The sequence below is a fragment of the Macrobrachium rosenbergii genome, chromosome 14, assembly GCF_040412425.1.
Source record: "Macrobrachium rosenbergii isolate ZJJX-2024 chromosome 14, ASM4041242v1, whole genome shotgun sequence".
Lineage (NCBI taxonomy): Eukaryota > Metazoa > Arthropoda > Malacostraca > Decapoda > Palaemonidae > Macrobrachium > Macrobrachium rosenbergii.
The window spans coordinates 39,448,415-39,470,492 of NC_089754.1; the positions used below are offsets into that span (position 1 = coordinate 39,448,415).

The window sequence follows — 22,078 nt, forward strand, 5'->3', positions numbered from 1 at the left end:
TACAAACTCGTGGGCAATCATTGCAGCTCACCCCAAAGACCTAATGATTGTTGTAAGTTTTATGTTTCATAAAGGCCTCTCTCTCTCTCTCTCTCTCTCTCTCTCTCTCTCTCTCTCTCTCTCTCTCTCTCTCTCTCTCAGTTGACATTCAACCCTCCTCTTTCGTCAGAGCTTTTTGTTGGTAATTGACAGTGCTTTCAATAAAATGGAAGTTTTTCTTGTATTTATGTGGAGTTTCTGAAACTTGAGGAATTTGACATTGGTACTTTTAAAACAAATCTTTACAAATGTATGTGTGTGTGTGTGTGTGTGTGAGGCAGAATTAAAGAAATAAGAGAACAAGAGAAAGGAAAAAGCTTAGTTTGAAAACCGGAGGGGTCCGAAATCGGTACAGGGGAAACAGTTACCTTTTTCATCCCCTAATTGTTACAAATTTATGAAGAGCATTTGGGCTTTTGTGGATTTTTTTTTTTTTTCAGAGAAACGTTTTGCCCTGTAGGGATCCTGGTTTTTGCGAGCCTTATTTCTTTTACGGTTTTAGAGCCAGAGCCAGCAAGGGCATTTTTTAAAGAAATTAATTAATTGAAAACATTTTAATTTCAGTGCAAACTTTCTTTTAGAGAGGTTTGGGATTTATTGTAAACTTTCGTAATTCTAAGGAATACATTTGCTCAAAATGTGAATATCTTTTTGAGTATTTTTATGAGACCTTATTGTAAGAGAATTTTTAAAAAAGGATTTATAAGAGTTTGAGTTAATCGTTTTTTTGTTTGACAGTCGTCAAGAAAGTCAAGTTTTCAAGATATTTTAAAAGAAATAATTCTACTAAAGCAAGCATGTAAAAGTGTTTTTAGGAATATTTACAAAAACAGTCTTGATCCGATTTTTTTTTTTTTTTTCAGGAAATTCATCTTTGATAGTGCTTTTCTTTTGTAAAGAGTTTTTTTTTTTTTTTTTAGAATTTCGAGTACTTGCTATTAACGTTATGAACGTAGTTGTTATTGATGATAAATATTTTATATTCCTTTATCAGCACCAAGATCTGTATTTTTATCTGCATTGCGCTCTGCTCTTTTAGACGGCACGCTCCTTGTTTACCCAGAAAAGTCTTCTTAAAACTTCAGATATGTAATTTAAGGGAGCAGAAAATTTATTAAATTCTTAACTGAAGTGGACGTACCTTATGACTTACATAAAACAAAAAAGCTTTACGATTCCAGGTCTTTCATTAGCTCCTATGTCATCACCAGATAATGCCCTCACTCTTGTAACTTGTAAAGCCTCCTTGAAGAGTACTGTCACTCTCTCATCAGACTCCCAGCGTCTGATACAAAGTCCATTAATCCTCTGTATGCACAGCAAGAACTTTGATGATATTCGGGCTGAGGTTTGTATTCACAGACCCCACTGACGGTCCACGAGAGCCGTGTTTCAACTTCGTCTGACATTCAGTGATGGTCACCCATGGAAAAAATGACGGAGCCGAATGTTGATAACTTTTTAAATCGAGAAACCGGCGTAGCAATCATGTTACTTTTACTGGTGGTCAGCCAAATCAGCTTTACTTTGCTGATCGGGACACTATATAAAGGCTGAAGTGGAGGAGGAATCTTTGATGGCTATTTCAGAGATGATGTAGTAATGAAGACTTAAATGAGCTTTGTGGCTGTCTGGGGCAACGAAAAGGATTTCTTCCTGTGAAAGGAACTCAAATTCTTAAGTTAGAATTTCCCTAGAATTCGTTCAGAATTTCTGCTACTGAGGAGCCATCATCTTGTTTAGAATACTCGATATGGAAGAGTCTTTCTTTTATTTATTTACTTATAATACACATAAGTATAGATCTTATTTAAAGCGATTTGATATTCTCATCACAGAATAGAAAGTTCTACAAATAAAAAGAAGTTGAAAAGATATGTGTAAATTACTCGAATCTTCTAATGTATTTTCAGTTTCCTCCTTGCCGAACAGAATTCGTGTATACTAATGATTCTCAGAACTTTATTATATCTATATACTCAAGACGGTCTCAAGCCGTTACTAAAAGTGGATAATTCATCGTATGGTTAATGACCTAGCCTTATGAGTCACTGAACGTTACGGAAACATACAACAAACCATGTCAATCTGATGTAAGCTGCAATAGGTTATATTGAGGCCGAGAAGCCAGTAAACTGAGTAGCGAGTGCTCAAGTTGTGTGACTGACCAATGACATTATACAATTGCAGGTTGTCTCATTGTTGTGCCTGAAGCAACAGGCACAGTTGCGGCATCCTTGCATAGCAGTAGCACCTGTTGCCCAGCGCTTGCAGCTGTTGCTCTCAGGGAGTGACAGCAGCGTTTGTATTTGGGTTTGGGAACTTTCAGGTTTTTCTTAAGAATGAGAGGAAACAAAATTGTAAATTGAAAAATCTAGGTTCTGGGTTGTCTAATACATTTACTTTGTTTTCCTCGGAAGTATTTTGGCCTCCTGTTTCTGTTTTGAAGGGTTATTAGATTAATGAAGTTATACTTATTATTCGTATTAAACAAACAAAAAAATTTATGAACCTCTTTTAGGAAAGATGACAACCAATCTAGGCAACGTGACGAACGAAAATAATACAAATTTTGCATAGTGAGGCCAAAGAACTTGACGACCTAAGTCAGTTTTACAGTTTCTGACCAGCCTCCATAATATCCCACGAAGATGTCTCTAAAGTGTCACACACAGGCATAAATTACTAAGCAGCTAGACATTGTGTCACATTTGCATAATTCGGATGCTGGCATTTTACGAATTTAATTAATTCATATTCTTTTCTTATTCTTTCTTCTCCTATATCCCTCTCTCTCTTCTCCTCTCTCTCTCTCTCTCTCTCTCTCAAACCTGTATTTGGGGATAAATATTTTACATTTTTTTCCCAATCTCTCTCTCTCTCTCTCTCTCTCTCTCTCTCTCTCTCTCTCTCTCTCTCTCTCTCTCTCTCAAACCATTGCTGTATTTGGGGATAAATATTTTACATTTTTTTCCCAACGTCGTGAACAAATGATAAATATAGTCATTTATACCCAATATAACCCAAGATTATACGCATGAAATCATTATCATGAACAATTTACTCGTAGAATTGGTTCGTGTAATGAAAAAAAGATAGTTTTCTTTGAAATTAGTATATTAAATATTCTAATTTCCTTTTACAGGAATGTCCAACGGGAATGGTGGACGAGGAGGGTTTCAAAGATATCTTCTCTCAGTTCTTTCCTCAAGGAGGTGAGTTAATCACACAAGATATTAATATTATATTTTTTGTAATTTCCCTTAAGTCTCTCTTCCGTGGGAGTTTCATGATACATGAATGTATTTAGGTTTGTAGCAAAAGAATTAGTTTTATTACTTTATTATTGCAGTTAAACTGAACACTCCACTCCTTTCTTGTAATATGTCGCTGTGTGTTCACTATCTTGGTGTTCCCTAGCTGCTGGTTGTGAGTCGTTATAAGACACCATGTACAGAACAAGGTCGTTGCTCTCTGTACACTAATGCTGATAATCGATAGTAGTTTCAGTTCTGCGAAGCATCTTCTTATTTTCCTTTATTTCCGTATCGCATGGCAGACGGCGATAGCGAGAGGGTGGGCGATGCAACGCAGAAACTCCTCTCTCTCTCTCTCTCTCTCTCTCTCTCTCTCTCTCTCTCTCTCTCTCTCTCTCTCCAGTGCGTAACCATGGCAACACGTAAGCTTTACCTTGTTATTTACTTCGTTCGGACTTTTCTCTCCTTTATTACATTTTTGCAATACCGATGTAAAATATGTCTTGCGGATGCGATGGTATCCATCTGTTCGTCGTAGTGACACAGTTTACATCGAATGAAATTAGTCATATTTTGTACCTTGAATTCAGTGTAGTAGGTAGTCAGTTTTTATGTCCTGAAAAATGGTGCTATTCATTTAATCATAAACATAACTATCGTGTTTCTATAACCCTTAAATCTTCTATAAACACACATGTACTGTACATATACTTTCCAGTCACGTATACACAAGGAAGCTTTAAATTTATGTGAAAGTTTAAACGCATTATCTTTTATCGCCTGGAAATGAAATGGTATTGAGTTTAAATACGTGTGCCCTCGAGGATATCCGTATTTCAGGGTAATTGTGTCCAGGCAGATATGTGATTTATGTACCATATTTCAGGGATTCAATTATTTCCTGTTAAATCCGGCTTGTGATTTTTTGTTTGAAATAGAGAAAACAAGTGTTGCACGCAGAGCTTTATGCAGTTATTACCATATGATTTCCATTTGATTAAATCCTCTTTGATAGTATTGAACTTGAACAATAATTATATCTTGACAGCTCTCTCTCTCTCTCTCTCTCTCTCTCTCTCTCTCTCTCTCTCTCTCTCTCTCTCTCTCTCTGGTGCTGCTGTTTCTCAAACACGACAGGTAAACCCATTTAAATTTCAAGCTTCGCTTGAAACCTGGCTTTGCATGAAAATTTCTATTCAGTCCTCCGTATCTTCGGTCTCACATTGCCGTAGGGCGCAGTTGTTTTGATAGCTGAAGGTAATCCTATATTGCTCAAGTTCACATGAATAACAAGCTATCATAAAAATACTGAATTCGTGAGGACAATGGAAAGGTTTTCCCTGGTAGTTTTATTTGTGCCGATGCTCAAAAACTGAGAAGAAATGCACTCTAGGACATGCGCCGTTGTTCTTCGTTGTTATGGCTTGCGTTGCAGTTTGTATGCTGACATTCATTTTTCAAGTCGTCTACTGATATTTTATTTTCCTCGTATTTCACAAAACGGGGTTTTTACTCTGGAAGCTTGTTTGGTATTGCGAACAATGAAAATTTGCTTCAGGTAAGTAGTGTCAGTGATCATTGTCGTTGTGGAAATAATCATTTATCGATCTGAAGCCTCCCCGTCTCTTATTCCAGTGTTTTTTTTTATTTTTTTATTGTTCTTCGCTTTTAGAGCATTCTTTCGTAATGTGTTCGTTTTAATGTGTTCATTTCAGTCTAATCTTTCATTCTCTAGTTCCATTCCATTTCAATAAGCTCACAGTTCAGACCGTTACAATTTTAAGTCGCCGTTCCCTTCGTTCATCAGTAAACCTATGAATGATTTAGGAAGAAATGGAAACTGGAGTGCCGGATACTAAGCATATGAATTCATAATAAAGGTTCTATTAGCACTCACTGGTAATGAGAGATTATTGTAATGGCGGGTTATGTTTTCTGTAAAGATACTGCCATAGATATTAGCAGAGGCAAATGTTTTAAGAATGAATAAAGATATAAAACCAATAAGTTTAGAGTGATTTTTATAGGTGTTACTTTCCTGGTGACCAGGTCTTATGCTCTCTGAACACCACAGATAGTAATACCTTTCGTTAAGTACCTAGTTTTTGTGGATTAGGTAACAGAGTCATTAAACCCCACTTTATAATTGGTCGCCTAGTGAATTTGCTTTCGTACAAAAGCATCCATTTGATTGTTTCCAGGTGAGTTTATCATTCATCTTTCCTCTGATTTTTTTTTTTTTTTCGTTTGTTAAACTTAGTCAAGATTCAAGTTTTAAATTATACACCATTCAACACTAATGTTAGTCTGCTCTTTCGTAATCTACTTACTGATTTGTTTCTTTGTTATCGATACAAAGAAGCCTATTTTTTTTTCTAGCTATATCCACAAACTGGATGAGAACAGGATTCAGAAAATCGTATAAAAGAAGAGGATTCTGGTCGTGGCAGGCAGCGATATTTAGAAACATGCAGTTTCCTCTTACCGGAATATTGATATTTCAGAGAATTTGAGCGATGAATGCCGATTCCTGTATGGGAAACGTTTCGCAGAAGTTGTTTCCTGCTGAGTGTTAGATATTCTTTGAAATTTAGTTCATATACAGTTTTTTTAAGGTTTAATATATTAATATGTGATGTTATTTCATCGTTTGATCATATTAAACTTGGTAGAAAAATAACTTCTGCTGATTAATTTGTGATGTCATTTTATCGTTTTCCAACATATAACTTGATTGAGAAATGACGTTGAAACGAGAGGGAGAGAGAGAGAGAGGATTTGTTCGATGATTTCCCAAGAACGAATCTTTTGTACCATGGAAGAACTTTTGGAAAATTCTGCCTGAGCGTAAACGGTTAATTATAGAGTCACGGTAAAATTTTGCCGAAGAGTTTAATTTGAACATTCCTTACATTTCGGTAACGTTAATATCATCAAGGGAGAAAGAGCAATTTTTGTCATTTAAACCCTGAAACAATATGTCATCTGTGGTCGAGGTATTACCCCGATATTCGAGCACTGTTAACTAAAGAGAATCATTTTCGGAAGATTGGTGCTTGCAAGGAAAGAAGGATATGCGATCGTAAAATTGTATGCACTCGAGTGCTTAATGATGATGTGAAAAGATTATATGAAAGAACAGATCTCTGAGTTCCCGCATCAGATAAGGAAAGTTGAGCGTGCAGTAAGGTTGACAAGGACGGATACTACAGTAAGTATAGAGGATGTAGAGAGGCCTAGACGGAGTTTGTCTTAGCCTAATGGCAAAACCCTTTCAGAGGCCTTGAAATTGTCTCGGAAAAGGCAAAGAACCTGAGTGAGGATAGCCAGATTAAGAGTATAGATGAAAGGTAAATAGCTGATAACACGGTGTGATACATGCATTTTCTTGAACAGTAATTGACAGTCCTCAAGAAGGTGGACATTAGGGAATTTTAAAGTTAAAAACTTTAAATTATATTTGAAGAAAGAGAATTAAAGATATGTATTGACCAAGAATCAACTGAAAATTGTTGGAAGTTCAGTCTAGAGAACATATTATCAAACTTATAATTCTTACCCTGCTTTTAAAGAGAATCACTAAAAATTGACGGAAACAGATCATATTTTATAGAGAGCCCGAAACAGCCAAATAGAAACTGAAATAGTACCATTATGGAAGGACCAGTTTTGAGTGAGATCTGATGTTTTAGGTAAAAGAAACTGATTTGGTTTAACATAAGTATTCAAATTTTACAGTGGAATTTAGACCCTAAAAGCCTTAGTTTAACACTATTTCCATACAACCTGAAATTCAGCGGAATGAAAGCATAAAAGAGCCTGAAGAGTTAGTGCACTCATCATCACACCAAGGTCTTGGGTAAAGAAAGCCGTGGAATAATTACTATTAGTCCTCTTTGCCACCATCACCTGATTTTTGTTGATTTAAATGTCAAGTTTCTGTGAATGGAAACTTCAATTCTGGTTCAAATGGATGGTGTGCGTTGGTAAGCGATAGAGCTGTTGAGTAGTTCTCAAGAACAGAAGTATATTAGCTACTTAGGTGTGATGATTCTTTATGTATTTGTTTTAAATATGTTCAGGAATAAAGGCAGGAAAATTTGAAGGTACCAGGTTTTATCCTGGAAGAAAAGACCTGTGTTTTGTCCATCAAAATATCTAACTCTGATAAATTATTGTAATTTAGGATAACTGGTTTTTCAATTACATCAAATATTCTTATGATACTAAGTTCATACGCTTTTATTTAGATTGCATACCATAATTCATTTCCTTTAATAGTATCTGATGTGTAATTTACAATGCATACCTTTTTAAAGCTCCGGATTAAATGACTTAGTTAGGAGGACTGAGTCCAGACATTCTCGCACCTGAATGTCCAGCCACTGCATAGCTATTGATTTGCTGAATAATTCAAATGTCGTCTCGACAGAAAACCCTCTGTTACACTACAAAGGAGACGTATTGCATTTTTCAAAGCTAAACTCATCGTCCATATCTAGAGAAAGCACGCTAGATTTTTAAAATGACATTTATATTTAGTTATATGTTTTTAGTGTAACGTCTTATCGCACATTTGTATTGTATTTCTCTTGGATGGTTTACATTAATATGGCATTCTAGGTGAAGTGAATTACAACAACAATATTTTTTATAGTTTTGCATCAGCGCATTTTTTATGTAGCGCAAGTATTGACAATGTGCCCTGGCTTTGTGTGCCTAACTGATATTTAATTCATTTAGCAAATATTTTTTGTTGCATTAGCATTTCGTGACTTTGGTAATTTGAGCAACAAATTATATATGTAGTGTGATTTTCGCAATTTATACAAAAAATTATGAGTACAATCTCTTGTCTGTATTATATTGAGACGCATAACAGTGTGTTCATCGCATATGGAATCATTTATATCCTTAAAAACTCTGTAAATAATTCCCTTAGTAATAGATTCTCTTCGTATTTCCAGACGCAACCCACTACGCCCACTACGTCTTCAACACGTTCAAGCAGAACAACCACGGCCAGATTAGCTTCGAGGTCAGTATGCTTTATCACTAGATATTAAAAATCTTAATCTTTCTTTCTAAGTGTTTCCATTTTTCGTAGCATTAGTGCTGTTGTTGGTGTTGTAGCCTTTAATTGTCTTCCCTGGTCTAGTTTTGTCTTTACTTTCCAGTCTGCATTTTTGCTCTTCGTAGCAATGATATTCTGACACTGGAAAGGATTTCCTAAGCTCGAAACGTCAATATGTCTCTGATAGATGGGAATGGTAATTCTAGTTGGGATTGTTGTTGTTTTACTTTTGATTTTCAGGATACTGCTCTATTTCTGTTCTGTTTCTGTTCTGAACTGTTTCTTCAGATTATATGAATGTTCAAGGTCATCTTCATTATTTTGCAAATTGAAATCAGTATTTAAGAAAGTAATTTGTTAACTTTCTAAAATCACTTATAAAGTATTCAGTCCACCTTATTTACTTGAAGAAAGGGTGGTTTAGGAAAATGTTGGTGAGAAATGAGGAGATAAATGTTTTTGGGAGAAGTACTTCCAAGGTCAGATAGAGGAGCAGCTAATGGAAGGCTGGTTGCTGCTGTTTTTGAATTTCAGCATCACTTTTTTGTCTGCTGATGCCTGGTGTGGTTCTGGGTGGGACTCCCATTGTTACGTGCTCATGGTCCGGTATTTTTTATTCTAGCGCTGGTGTTGGGATGACCCACTATTTAGTGTACTAACTTTTGCTGACGTTACTTGTAACATTCCTTTTCACGTAATCCTGATCATAAACGACATATATAATTAACATTGGTACAGTGCAGCAAGTCATTGTTGAATTTGTGTCTTTGATATTTGATTAGGTTTTGTTTATTCGCGCTTTTCATTTGTGTACATTTGACTGTGCAAGTAAGGAACAAACTTCAGGTGTATATCAGAATGTGGCTTTACGAGTTACTGGGCATAATTAATCTCAATAATTTTTTACTGTGGCAGTACATATTTATTTTTATTTCCAATTTTCTTATTACAAGTACCTCAAAGTACGTTTTTTTAAATGGCAGTATTCTTCATATATAATTGCTCATTAACCTGTGGTACCGAGTTGTTTTATTGCTTAGATAAACCCCGTGTGGGCATATAGAGCACGTTGCAGCGCATACATATTGCCTAAATTAGTCTTCCAGCCCAAAGAAAATAAGTCAGACCTTCCCTCTTGTTCCCCAAACCCCTCCTTCTACCGCCGTATAAAAGATTAAACGATAATGAATACTTGAATACCAATGCACTTTGTGCTTTGGCCAGGCCATTAAAATTTCAGGATTTACTTCGGGACATGTCCAGGATGAAGCTTAAAAGCCTCCATTTATAAACGGGAGAAGAAATTCCAATATAAATCTCGCGGGGGGGCCGGGGAGGGTTGGAGAGAGAATGCGTGCCTATCCAGACTTCTGTAAAAAATTATTTTGGCTTCCGAGATGTGATAAGGCTTCTTGGGATGCTTTGTGCGTGTTTGTGGACATCTGAAATCTTAGAAAAATTACTCAGGGAGAAAGAGAAACGGTGGGGAGGGGGAGGGAGGTTACGAGGTACTATTTTAACAGGGATACTTACAAGTTTGTACATCTTTGTGAGCTGCCTGAGTCCTAAAGAAACATACTCTCAGAGAGGAGAGAGAGAGAGGGCGTTGGGGGGCGGTGCAAGGTGCTGTAGAAACAATGAAAAATATTCAGCTCGGAAGGAAAGAGCTACAGTTGTGGTCTTTGAAACCTTTATCACCTCGCCTGGTTTGAAAATTAAAACTAGCTTTTTCTGACAAAAGTTTGTCCGCTTTTTGTCATATCATGTCTTACCTGGGGTTCTTACTTTCACAGAAAGTACTACATCATTGTAGATGGGTACCTAGCGTCACAAGAGTGACGGTCATCGTAGAACGGAGTCAGCTCCAGAGTTCCCCTTTCCTTACGTTAGGCAGCCTTATGTTGCCTGTGATTGATTGCCCAACCTTCATTAATCTTTGCAGTGGTCAAGTTTTTTGTTCACTGCATTGTGTAATCCTTGATTTTTCATCGGTGAATATAGCAAGGCAGATCAGATTTTGATGCACCTTTTGTGTTGCTAAATGCTCATTTCCTTCACTCATATCCACTCGAAAAGTATTTTTAGAAAGTCTCGTTTAAATATTGATGTATACGAAAATTTTTTAAGGTTGTTCTCTTGACGACAGAGCACTTTCATGGTGAGGTAATGCATATAATTTATTCAAAACTTTATTGTTCAAAAAATCATTTTCTGTTTTAAAAATAACTTCATTTCTGTTTTGTATCTTTGACGGAATTAAGCCCTTTTGAGGTAATTTCATTCCCTCATGAATTTATTCATTTTTTAAAATCTCTTTCATCAGAGAAAGGGGTTTAGTAGCTAGCACTTTTAAGCCTCAAATGAATGGTTTATTTAATGTATTTCAATACACTGGCTTATTTTGTTAGTGCATAAATTTGACATTTTTAGTCAGCGGCCTTAATGGCACAGTTATATGTCTATTTTTGCTTCATTTGAATATTTTTTTCGTTCCTCTGGCTTTCGTCAGTCCCTTTCATAATTCAATTTTATGAACTATCTCATTTTTATTTGAGAATCAACAATAATAAACACAAGAGTATGAAACGGGGTAAAGTCCGGTTTTGTAAACTTTTGGGAATTCAAAATGATTAACAATAATAGAAATGTAAACTGCAGTTCATTAATCATATGACGAAATTAGAATGGAACGGTAAGTGTTTTTTCCTGCTGGAACAGAAAAACAATCTCGCTCCAAGGCTTGCAGAAAAAAAAATGCAGTTTCATCCATTACAAAAAAGAGCAACGCGATAGACAAAGCCCGTTGAAAGGCCGATAATGTAAACTACCAACGACTCTCTCTCTCTCTCTCTCTCTCTCTCTCTCTCTCTCTCTCTCTCTCTCTCTCTCTCTCATTTCTTCCTGGTCGATCAGAGAAAAGGTCAACCGAACCTCCCCCACTCACCCCCAACCAACCCCTTCGTCCACTCCTGTTGCTTGCTTGGTTGCAGAATGTCGTTTGAGCAATACTGGCTCTCGATTTCTTTTAGTTTTTTTAATAAACCTTTGCATTTAGGGGATCTCTGCTAAATACATTATATATAGAGATGTATTCCTTTCCATGACATTTAACTTCGTGGATTGACTTAGTCTGATTAGGTAATATTAACACTGGTATATTTCGTCAGAAAAGGGGATGCGGACAAGTCAGGTAAAGCATCCTTAGGATTAGATTAAGAAATTGAACGGTATGTTCGTGCTCCCTCTGAAGCAACTTTTCAACCTGAGCCAGATTGGTTGGTCTAATGTTGCTAATTTAATATTAATCAGTTTCAAAATTTATGTTTGCATAAACACTCAGGGGAATAAATGGTCTTTTTTGTGTCTGTGTATTTTCCTTTTCATGGTTCTCTCTCTCTCTCTCTCTCTCTCTCTCTCTCTCTCTCTCTCTCTCTCTCTCTCTCTCTCTCTCTAACATAACTTTCCATTTTATATATAGAAATGTGTGTATGCAGTTTATACAAATAACTTGGTCAAAGCAGAATATACATATACATGCGTATACCCTTGTATAATCACACTCTAACATGCGTTTCATTGCGAACCCCCTTTGTCTTATGATTAAAAATTTCCATAATAATAACTGGAAAGGAAATGGAAGGAAAATATTGACCATTCGAGCGGAACTGCCCGTGCACCAAAGAGATCCCTCGAATTACTAGCACCTAAATTTGCCAAGCACTTTTAAGTCAAGTGTCACTGCCATCCTAGTGCCACTTGCATTTTGTCTCCTGGCGTATTGAAGCGATTAATGCAAATCACGGGAGTTTTTTGTAAAACTGATATCATAAACGGGACAAAGTACATTTTGTTTCTGTCTAGCATGTGATTTTTCCAGCATCTCTCACTGTGTCTGACGTGAATATCTGCAATATTAGTCAGGTGATAATCTGTGTAGATGTGAAGTGTAAATCTTTCTCAGTTCTAAAACATACCTGTCAATTGATTTTCATTATCCCGTTGTTATGATGCCTTCTGTGTGAGTGTCTCACTATTAAAAAAGAAAATAACTAGGCACGTTAAAGAGATTCTTAAAAAGGAGTAGCTTAAAAGTAAAGTCTGTTTCCCTTTTGAAAACATTGGCCCTTTTAGACATTTTATTCTTTCATTTTTGTACTTTTGTTCCTCGTCCGTTACGTCACTTATCAAAGTCTTTATACTTAGGTTTAACTCCACTTCACAAGAAAACTTTCAAATCATCTGTGTTTTACTACACATCGATACATTAATACTCACATGCTTGTGATTTACTTCTCTGCTAATCCTCGTTCATCACGTCAGTAGCAGCAGTATTTGTGTGTATGAACGGTGGAGAGCTGTCAAATTAATAAACCGAATTACTGGTTACAAATACATACATTCATCAATAACAGAAAGCGTAGTAGATGTAACTGAAATTACCAATGAGAATATAAAGGTGAAAAAGAATAGATATCAAAACATAAAATCAACATTTGGCCAGTCATTTTTAACTAGGCTTTCGACTAATTATTGTTAATACTTCAGCGCAATTAAAATGTTAAAATTTATAAATTATCTTTTACCCACTGAAGCGTAACTCTGCCCCCTTGACACAAAAATAAAAGTGTAAACTCTGCAGTGGACCCTGGTTGTTTGACAACGAATAACGAGGGCGTATTGGTCCAGCCATATTAATCATTTCCGGTGGTAAATGTCTTTTAATCTGCCGATATAAAACTGGTTGTTAAATAGTACCTCACTCTTTCAATTTTTAGAAGGGGGGGGGGGGAGAAGGAGTTGATCATTTTGTAGGTTTATTTGACCTAACATTTGCCGACTTTTCAAATCATTTTGATCATGTCAAACGATGCATTTTTATGAACAATGAATCGATGTGGTAGTTTGTGTACTGATATGGATACCAGGTCGTCGATTTCGAATTGCATTAGGCTCGTTGTATTGTTGGTGCTTGCTACATGATTGATATTTAACAAATGGTTACATGATTGATATTTAACAAATGGTTACATGATAGATGTTTAACAAATGATTACATGATTGATATTTAACAAATGGTTACATGATTGATATTTAACAAATGGTTACGTGATAGATGTTTAACAAATGATTACATGATAGATATTTAACAAATGGTTACATGATTGATATTTAACAAATGGTTACGTGATAGATGTTTAACAAATGATTACATGATTGATATTTAACAAATGGTTACATGATTGATATTTAACAAATGGTTACATGATAGATGTTTAACAAATGATTACATGATAGATATTTAACAAATGGTTACATGATTGATATTTAACAAATGGTTACGTGATAGATGTTTAACAAATGATTACATGATAGATATTTAACAAATGGTTACATGATTGATATTTAACAAATGGTTACGTGATTGATATTTAGCAAATGATTACATGATAGATATTTAACAAATGTTACATGATTGATATTTAACAAATGGTTACGTGATTGATATTTAGCAAATGATTACATGATAGATATTTAACAAATGTTACATGATAGATATTTAACAAATGGTTACGTGATAGATATTTAACAAATGGTTACATGATTGATATTTAACAAATGGTTACATGATTGATATTTAACAAATGTTACATGGTAGATATTTAACAAATGTTACATGATAGATATTTAACAAATGTTACATGATAGATATTTAACAAATGTTACGTGATGATATTTAACAAATTGATATTTAATATTTAACAAATGGTTACATGATAGATATTTAACAAATGGTTACGTGATAGATATGTAACAAATGGTTACGTGATTGATATTTAACAAATGGTTACATGATAGATATTTAACAAATGGGTACATGGTAGATATTTAAGAAAAGGTTACATGATAGATATTTAACAAATGGTTACATGAAAGATATTTAGCAAATGGTAACATGATTGATATTTAACAAATGGTTACATGATAGACACTTAACAAATGGTTACATGATAGATATTTAACAAATGTGGCACAGTATATAATTTCAGAAGCCGAGTGTTTACTGAAGCGTGAACGAGTATTGAATTAGGGCACCTGATACCATTTTTTCCGAATATTTGCCGCCATATTTTCGTCCATTTATATATTTATATATATATATATATATATATATATATATATATATATATATATATATATTATATATATATATATATACTGTATATATATACATATACAGGTATATATATATGTGTGTGTGTATATGAATTTGATAGAAGCTAGAATTAATGTCCACGATCAAGACTGCCACGTTTTCCTTTAATCTCCACAGTGTTTGTATTGTTATTTATTACCTTAATGCTCTCACAGGATACGTGACCAACGGTTTTGCTTTTAAAGCTATTATATCAACAATTTGAAATATCCTCTTGTAAACAACTTCCAAATAAGTGAGATGTGGAAAATTTAGAAAGAAAATTGCAACATAATATGATTATACGTACTTACACACACACACATATAGATATATACATATATATATACATATATACATTTGCAAATTTATGGTAAGAAACCTTTATGTATGTATGTATGTCTGTGTGTATATTTGTGTGTGTGTGTGTGAGAGAGAGAGAGAGAGAAGGTGGGTGCTGTGACCTGTGATCTCTTAAGACTTAAAAGTCAATTATAAATTCATGAGGAATACCAATATTTTCTCACCCTCGTTGATATTGCAATTACCCAAGACTCTGGAAAACACTTCTGGTATTTTTTAATGACTGAAAAGAACTCGGTGATTAATTGCAGTTTTTGAAAAACTTATAAAGGTCCTTCACAGAGGGTTACGGTCAGATTTTGTCACTGATACAAGAATTGCAATTTGGCATTTTGAAATATTTCTAATTACGATGACTAACGGGGTCGAAAATAATTAATATTTATATAAGTTTTTGGAAGTGTTGAACGTGAAGGTGAATGAATTAGAGATTGAGAAAATGGTGAGCTCTTATGGACTATGAAGAAATCCCAGATCAAAGGGATTACAGTGCATTACCTGAAGGATCTAGAAATACAACCGAAGAGTGGGAAAGAATGTATAGCATACCATCCAAAAACTAGGGTTTAGTTAACCAGCATTGCAGTTGCTACTAATCCACTTTATTTCTGTTCAAGACATTAGACGTCAAAAAATCAGATTCCCTTTGTTCTTATATCTACGTGAAAATCTGGTAAAATTTTCTATATTGAAGATTTTGAGCCTGTAATGTTTATTATGACTTTGAATACTTTCCTCCAGGGAGGTTAACTGACCTTGTGTCATAGTAAGACATCTTTCAATCTCGTATCCTCATCTCACTCTCTCACTCTCTCACTCTCTCTCTCTCTCTCTCTCTGATCTTTCAGGACTTCCTAGCGGCGTTGTCGACAGTCTCGAGAGGCACCACGCAGGAGAAGCTGCAGTGGATCTTCGGTCTATACGACGTGAACAACGACGGCCTCATCACGAAGAAGGAGATGGTGGACGTGGTGACGGCCATTTATGAAATGCTGGGCAGGGCCACCGAGCCCCAGGTGGACGAGAGGTCTGCCAAGGATCACGTTGAGAAAATCTTCCACGTGAGTCTTTCCTGTTGGCGTTTTGGAAGAAAGGTTGCTTGGGTTATCTTGAATTTCAAGGCAACATATTCCTTTTAATTGCTTAGAGGAAACGATGATCTAATTGCTTGATTACTGGTAAAGGATTTTCAGTTTTTATTACCGAGAAGCAAGTGCTAATGTTGATCTTTTGGATATAGAGATGTGTATGAAAAATTTCAGTTCGATTTGGTATTTTCTCAAGTTTTGAATCATCTGCAAAACTTGCAAATGGTATGTTTTTATGAAAACAGTAGATTTTGACCAATTTTTGAATAGTGATTCTCATAATTGTAGTTTTTTAATGAAAACACTCCTCAAGCAATTATAATTACTATTGAAATAATGAAAATATGCTTTAGCATTAAGTTTACTTCATACAAAAGGGAACGAAAGTCCCTTTTCGTATCACAAACATCTTCTTTCTCAAAACTTCCCCCCTCTGAAATTAACTTCCACATTTCATGGAACATTTTTCAGTTACGAGATGTTCACCAATTCGTATGTTTGCACTGCGTAAACAGTTACTGAAGCAAGCAAACAGTCACGGAGGGGGGTTGCATTGAATTTTTGGGTATTCTCTGGTTAGTCAAGATTTTTAAGACTGCAAGAAAAATCTACCTCGGACTAAAGCTCGAGGGAGATCGGTTAATAAAGGGAATGATTTCCGGAATTTAGAATTTTATTAAAGGAATGTAATTGACCTTCATAAAAATACCGTGACTCTTAATGAGACCCCTCAGCGAATAAAAGCTAACTTCTAAGGGAGGCAAACAGCTGGTTGCGTTGCCCCAAATTCTGTGGAAAGAGAAAAGAGAGTAAAAATTAGAGACGAGTGTTCAGTACTCAGTCGTCACGTTCTGAAAATAAGAGCCTCGACGAGGTAATCCTCATCTCTCTCTCTCTCTCTCTCTCTCTCTCTCTCTCTCTCTCTCTCTCTCTCTCTCTCTCTCTCTCTCTCTACTTTCCAGTCAACATGGATCTTGAAACTTGAGACATGCTGAATTGGAAATCTTTTAACCTATGAACTGTATTTACAAAAGTTATTCATACTAAAAATTTAATTTATTTATTGCCATATCTTGAAATTAACAGTATATGTATTAAAATTCAACGCAACTACTGCTTTGGTTCCCTATGAAAATTATGTTTCAGCAAACGAAGTTTCATGACATGCTTTAATTGCCAATTACAGTGAATTTTTGAAACTGTTCAATGATTTTTATTTTTATTTTAAAGAATTCTTGGCTAGGTTACAAGCAAACATATGTACCAGTTATTTTGAGACTGATGGGACCATTAATTGGAAATTTACACTTCCGATGGACAAGGAATTTTACCATTTTCATTTGTCTGGATCATTCCATTATATAATTTTTGTGAAATTTTCTACGATATGATATTCAGGATATGAACCTCTGCACTTGATAATTTGTGACTGATTTAATAAATTGTATGTCTGGTCTCACCAAGTTGAAGTTTATAAGTTTTTCTTGTGATGCATATTTTTTTTCGTCCGTACAATTTCTCCGAAGTGGCAGTTGTTTTTTTTTTTTCTTTCAACAAATTCTCTTCGGTTTATAAACCCATACACCGGGTTTTTGACCACTCGGAGAATCTTGTACAAATTTACAGAAGTTTGTGTTTTAAGGATTTTTCCTCTTTGTCACTTACCTCTATTTTGAGCCTGCAGGTTTTATCCTCGGTTGTCCTGAGTCTCAAAATTTGTTTTATCTGAATATCAGCTCTTAGAGCCAAAGACAGTTTTTTTCTCTTACTTTTACTTCTTCTTTGCCTTCAGGTGAGTCTTCCCAACAGTGAGCGCATCTGAATTTCAGCTCCTAAACCTAGGGAATGCCCTGATTTTGCGCCCCCACCCACCCACCCCCCCAAATGGGTTTAATTCCTCTTTTAACCTCAGTTTTCTCAAAGCTAGGCTTAGCTTTTAATCTTCCTTCTATTATTTTTTAAACCACAATGTACTGTGCTCGCCCCCTCAAAGCTACCCTCTGCTTTCAGCTGATTGACACCAACCAAGATGGCGCCATCACCATCGAGGAGCTGGCCCAGTGGGTCTCGCGGGACGACACCATCGTCCAGAGCCTCAGCATGATGGACACAGTCCTCTACACCCGCAGGGAACACGGCGCCACCTCCAACCCTCCGACGACGCGGCCGTCGCTTAGCCAACCATGAGGAACAGCCGGCCCGGTGCCTCGGCCCCGGGCCCCTCCCTCTCCCCCACCCCCTCGTCCACCCAACCCCACGCCCATTCACGCCCGCCGCCTGGAATCCCAGATTGATTGATTGGTCAAGGTCCTATCATCGACGCTCATCCTTCTCCTCTCCAGTTACGCGTCTCTGGCGCTGAAGATGCTGAAGCATTTGGAGAGAGGGAAGTTGGCCAGTGAATAATAGATTGATAAATGACAAATAATTATGATAATTATATAGTTAAGTTCAAGAGGGTTAGGTTCTTGACGTTTAAATATCTTTCCGATGAGGCGTGATGGGTGTAGATTTAAGAGATAATCCAAAGACATACACTTGTGCTATTACTCATAATTATCCATGCTGTGTTTCAATACTGTAAGTTACTTGTAAGTGCTGTCTTGCTCTTTGAGAAATTCAAATTATCTGGATTTCCAAGAGACTGACTGGAAACAGTATGAAAATCAGAAGGCATTTCGTCCCTAATTTTTTTTTTTTTTATTCTATTTTTGTGATTATCATTTTCAAGTATCCCACACTCTGCTGTGACAGATTTCAAAAGAAATTTAGGAGGTAGAAGGAGACTATATAACGTTCAACACTGTATTTCTTCTTGAATGCTTAAATCATTTAAGACTTCTATTCACATAGAATATAAAATCGCAATTTGGCAAATATGACAAAAATTCTGGCAAGTTTTAGCTTTTCACTCAAAAGTAGTTTTTTTGAGAATCTTGAATTCGCATTTCTTGCAGTTTTGAAAATGCCAGTTTGATAAAAAATATTTTCACATTGTTTGCATTTTTCCTTAGGTGAAAAGCGACCATAGTCTTGGGAGTGGTAGAATTATCTTCATTTCCTTAAGTCTGAGTTTCCTGAAAAGAAGTTTTTCATATCTTATGCCTAATCGTTGTGAAACGGTCCTTTTCCCATATTTACTCTTTGTGGTGCTTTAAATTACGCGTACAGAGCGGTATTTAACAGTGAAACAGCAGAGAATGGTGACTGCATTAGCATGACCTAAATTACTGTGGAAGTACTGACGAAATCTGTCTATTCAAAACAAAATTTTCCTTATAACCACGAACGTTATTCAAAGAATCCATTTTATGCTTCATCTAGAGTTTTTAAAGACGAAATGTTTGTTAATGCTTTTGTTTGCTCTAACCTCGATTTTCCTGGTTTGCGTAAGATCAGATGTTTCTTTGGCTATAATTTTCGTTTGCTCCTTTTAATGGGAGATTTTAGTTTACATATCTGTTTGTGCTTGCTTTTATTTTCTGGTAAGTTTTCTTGAAGTGCAAGACACTGTCATACACTGACTACTTACAACATGTTGTACAATAAGAGCTGCTGAAATAATGGAAAAAAGCTATACTGACGAGTCTTATGTGTTTAAGGAAAGCCATCCTGCAATAGATACTGTTATAAAGGTATGTGTAGGTAATCATTTTTTAACGATTCCTGCTATTAAGAAAACCCACAAACTAACCTTGCTGATTTTCTAAACGATGGTACGTTCCAGTTTCTAAAACATTTTGGGTGACAGTAAGTTTTTGAAGCCCGAAGTAGGGAGTGGACTCAGACTGTAAATTAGCTGCTTTTATTACAATTAATCGAGTCTGCTGCAATACGCGGTCAGTGTAATTATTCCTTTTTATAATCGCTCCTGTCGCTTGTCCTTAAAAATGCTGTATGGATACAGAAGTTATATTGCAATTAGGAGTAGGGTTGCCATAGTACGTACTGTAGTAAGAATTTGTCAGTTTGGCATTGTAGAAGCATATAAAAAATTATAGATCTTTTCTATATTGTGCATGTAATGATCGGACACTAAAAATTCAACATGATTATCTGCACATAAGAGTGTATGTTAGCATACACAAGAATTTACCCATAATGTTGATACACAATTATTATACATATGTATACACGTACGTGCATATTTATACAAGAGTATAAATACATATATACACATGAAAAACGCACGTTTACATACGATAACATGCTTGTACATTAATGCAATATAAATTTTTATATGAATATGTATATACATTGAACTTGTACAGAGACATGTATATACATTTACATATAAATATATGTACACAACTATTTCTACAAGATATATACATACTGTATACATATATGTATGTATCAGAACTTGTCCTTACTGTTCAAGAGTTGATGTGGTCCAGATATGAAGAGGTTTAATGTTTTAAAGACGTTCAGTTCTTTAAAAGTATATTCCACCTCATGTGTACATAAACGAAAAAAAATCTTGATGTCGTAGAGAAAGGTGATGCTATAATGGACGGTTTGATTTCCATTTGGTGTTAGAGTTTAAGGACAGTTTGAAAGTTGTCAGTATATAGAGCATTCGGTTCTTATATAGAGTGAAGCTAACTTTTCTAATGGTATAAGACTTTTAAGACTTTTTTCAAAAAGAAACTTTATAGTACAAACACCGAGCAGCCGCTTGGTCTATATTCAATTACGTTATTAAAAAATGTGGGAATTTAAAGAGGACCATTAATGATAATCTTTATGGATTCCATTAAACCATTTGCTTTCGACTGATCATTGAAAGTTCCATTAGATTAAAAATAATAACAATTTTTAAGCGAAGATAATCCAGATTTATATAAAAAAAATCTCGCTGGGATTAGATTAATGTCACAGTTTTTTAACCCATTTAAAAAAATCAGTTGCACCATAATACATGCTGGTGAATTTTTAACGAAATAAATTTAATCTGCTCTGCTCGGTGCTTAGTTAAAAAGTTAGAGAATAGTATATAAGGCAGCTTCGTGTAATCCTATGGTATATTGACAATTTTCTAAGATATTCATAACAGCCCTGCAGTTGTAAGATCTGCTGGTCTTGGCAGTTTCACAGTGGGGGGCGTGTATGTATTATATAAGTTTGCATATAATGTTATCAATGTATGTTTACACTCACACGTGTATATACTCTGCATATGTAAGTGTATACATACATAGATACATATAAACACTATGATTATTCCACTGAAGCAGACCTTGAATTAGCACGAAGGGTGACTTAAAAAGTTTAAGGTAATTTTTTCCCTGGAAGACTTCTCTTATCAAGAGATTATTTTTGTTATGTATTGTACATGAAATACCGTGCAGCCTCTTGTTTGTGATACCCTTGGCTATTTAGATTGCTTTCGGAGCACACTTAGGTTTAGTCACTCCCATTATGGCTGATCTTGGCCTGTGAGTTAAAAGTTTTATTTACAGTCATTGTTACTGAAAGAAGATTTTGTACAGCCTAGTGTCTCTTGATACTCGTTGCATAAGCAGAGACTTTATTTTGAATTTTTTAAAGTTAACAGTAGCTTTCAGGTTTCTCTTGAAATTGAAACAATTTGATTTTCTCAGGTATGGATTTCTTGTTTAATTTTAAAAATGACAGTTTGGTAGGAAAACATTTTTACGTGATTTATATTTTCTGCAGGTGCAAAACGTGACCCTAGCGGTAGACTTTTCTTCATTTTCGTAATTGTGAGTTTTTGTTACTGCTGTCATGAACCGGTCCTTTTCTCCAAGCTATTCACTATGGTGCTTTAATTATCCATGCAGTGTCAACTGATAGTGAAGTAGCAGAGATAATTTCAGTGGCATGACATAAATCACTACGGATATGCTGGACGAATCTGTCAGTTCAAAACTAGGTTTTTTTTTCTCGTTGCCACTCACCATATTAACAAAATCCATTACATGTTTCATTTATAGGTTTCAGAGGCGAAATGTCTGTTAATGCTTTAGACGGCCATCCCTTCCCCTCCTCAAATCTCCTCTGGGATTTTTTATTTAAAAACTTAAATCTCTGATTTTCCTGA

At 35.4% G+C, this 22,078-nt stretch overlaps 1 protein-coding gene across 1 annotated transcript in view; it reads left to right on the plus strand.

Annotated features, from left to right (window-relative positions):
• The window catches only part of LOC136845967 (neuronal calcium sensor 1-like), a 248,609-nt gene extending 227,669 nt beyond the window's left edge, over positions 1-20,940 (plus strand). Inside the window, exons 3-6 of the mRNA XM_067116514.1 lie at positions 3,185-3,254; positions 8,264-8,334; positions 15,775-15,987; positions 18,025-20,940. Of these exons, the coding sequence (XP_066972615.1) occupies positions 3,185-3,254; positions 8,264-8,334; positions 15,775-15,987; positions 18,025-18,201 (531 nt within the window). The 3' untranslated portion in view covers positions 18,202-20,940. The remainder of the gene's footprint in view (positions 1-3,184; positions 3,255-8,263; positions 8,335-15,774; positions 15,988-18,024) is intronic.
• Positions 20,941-22,078: the final 1,138 nt, after the last annotated feature.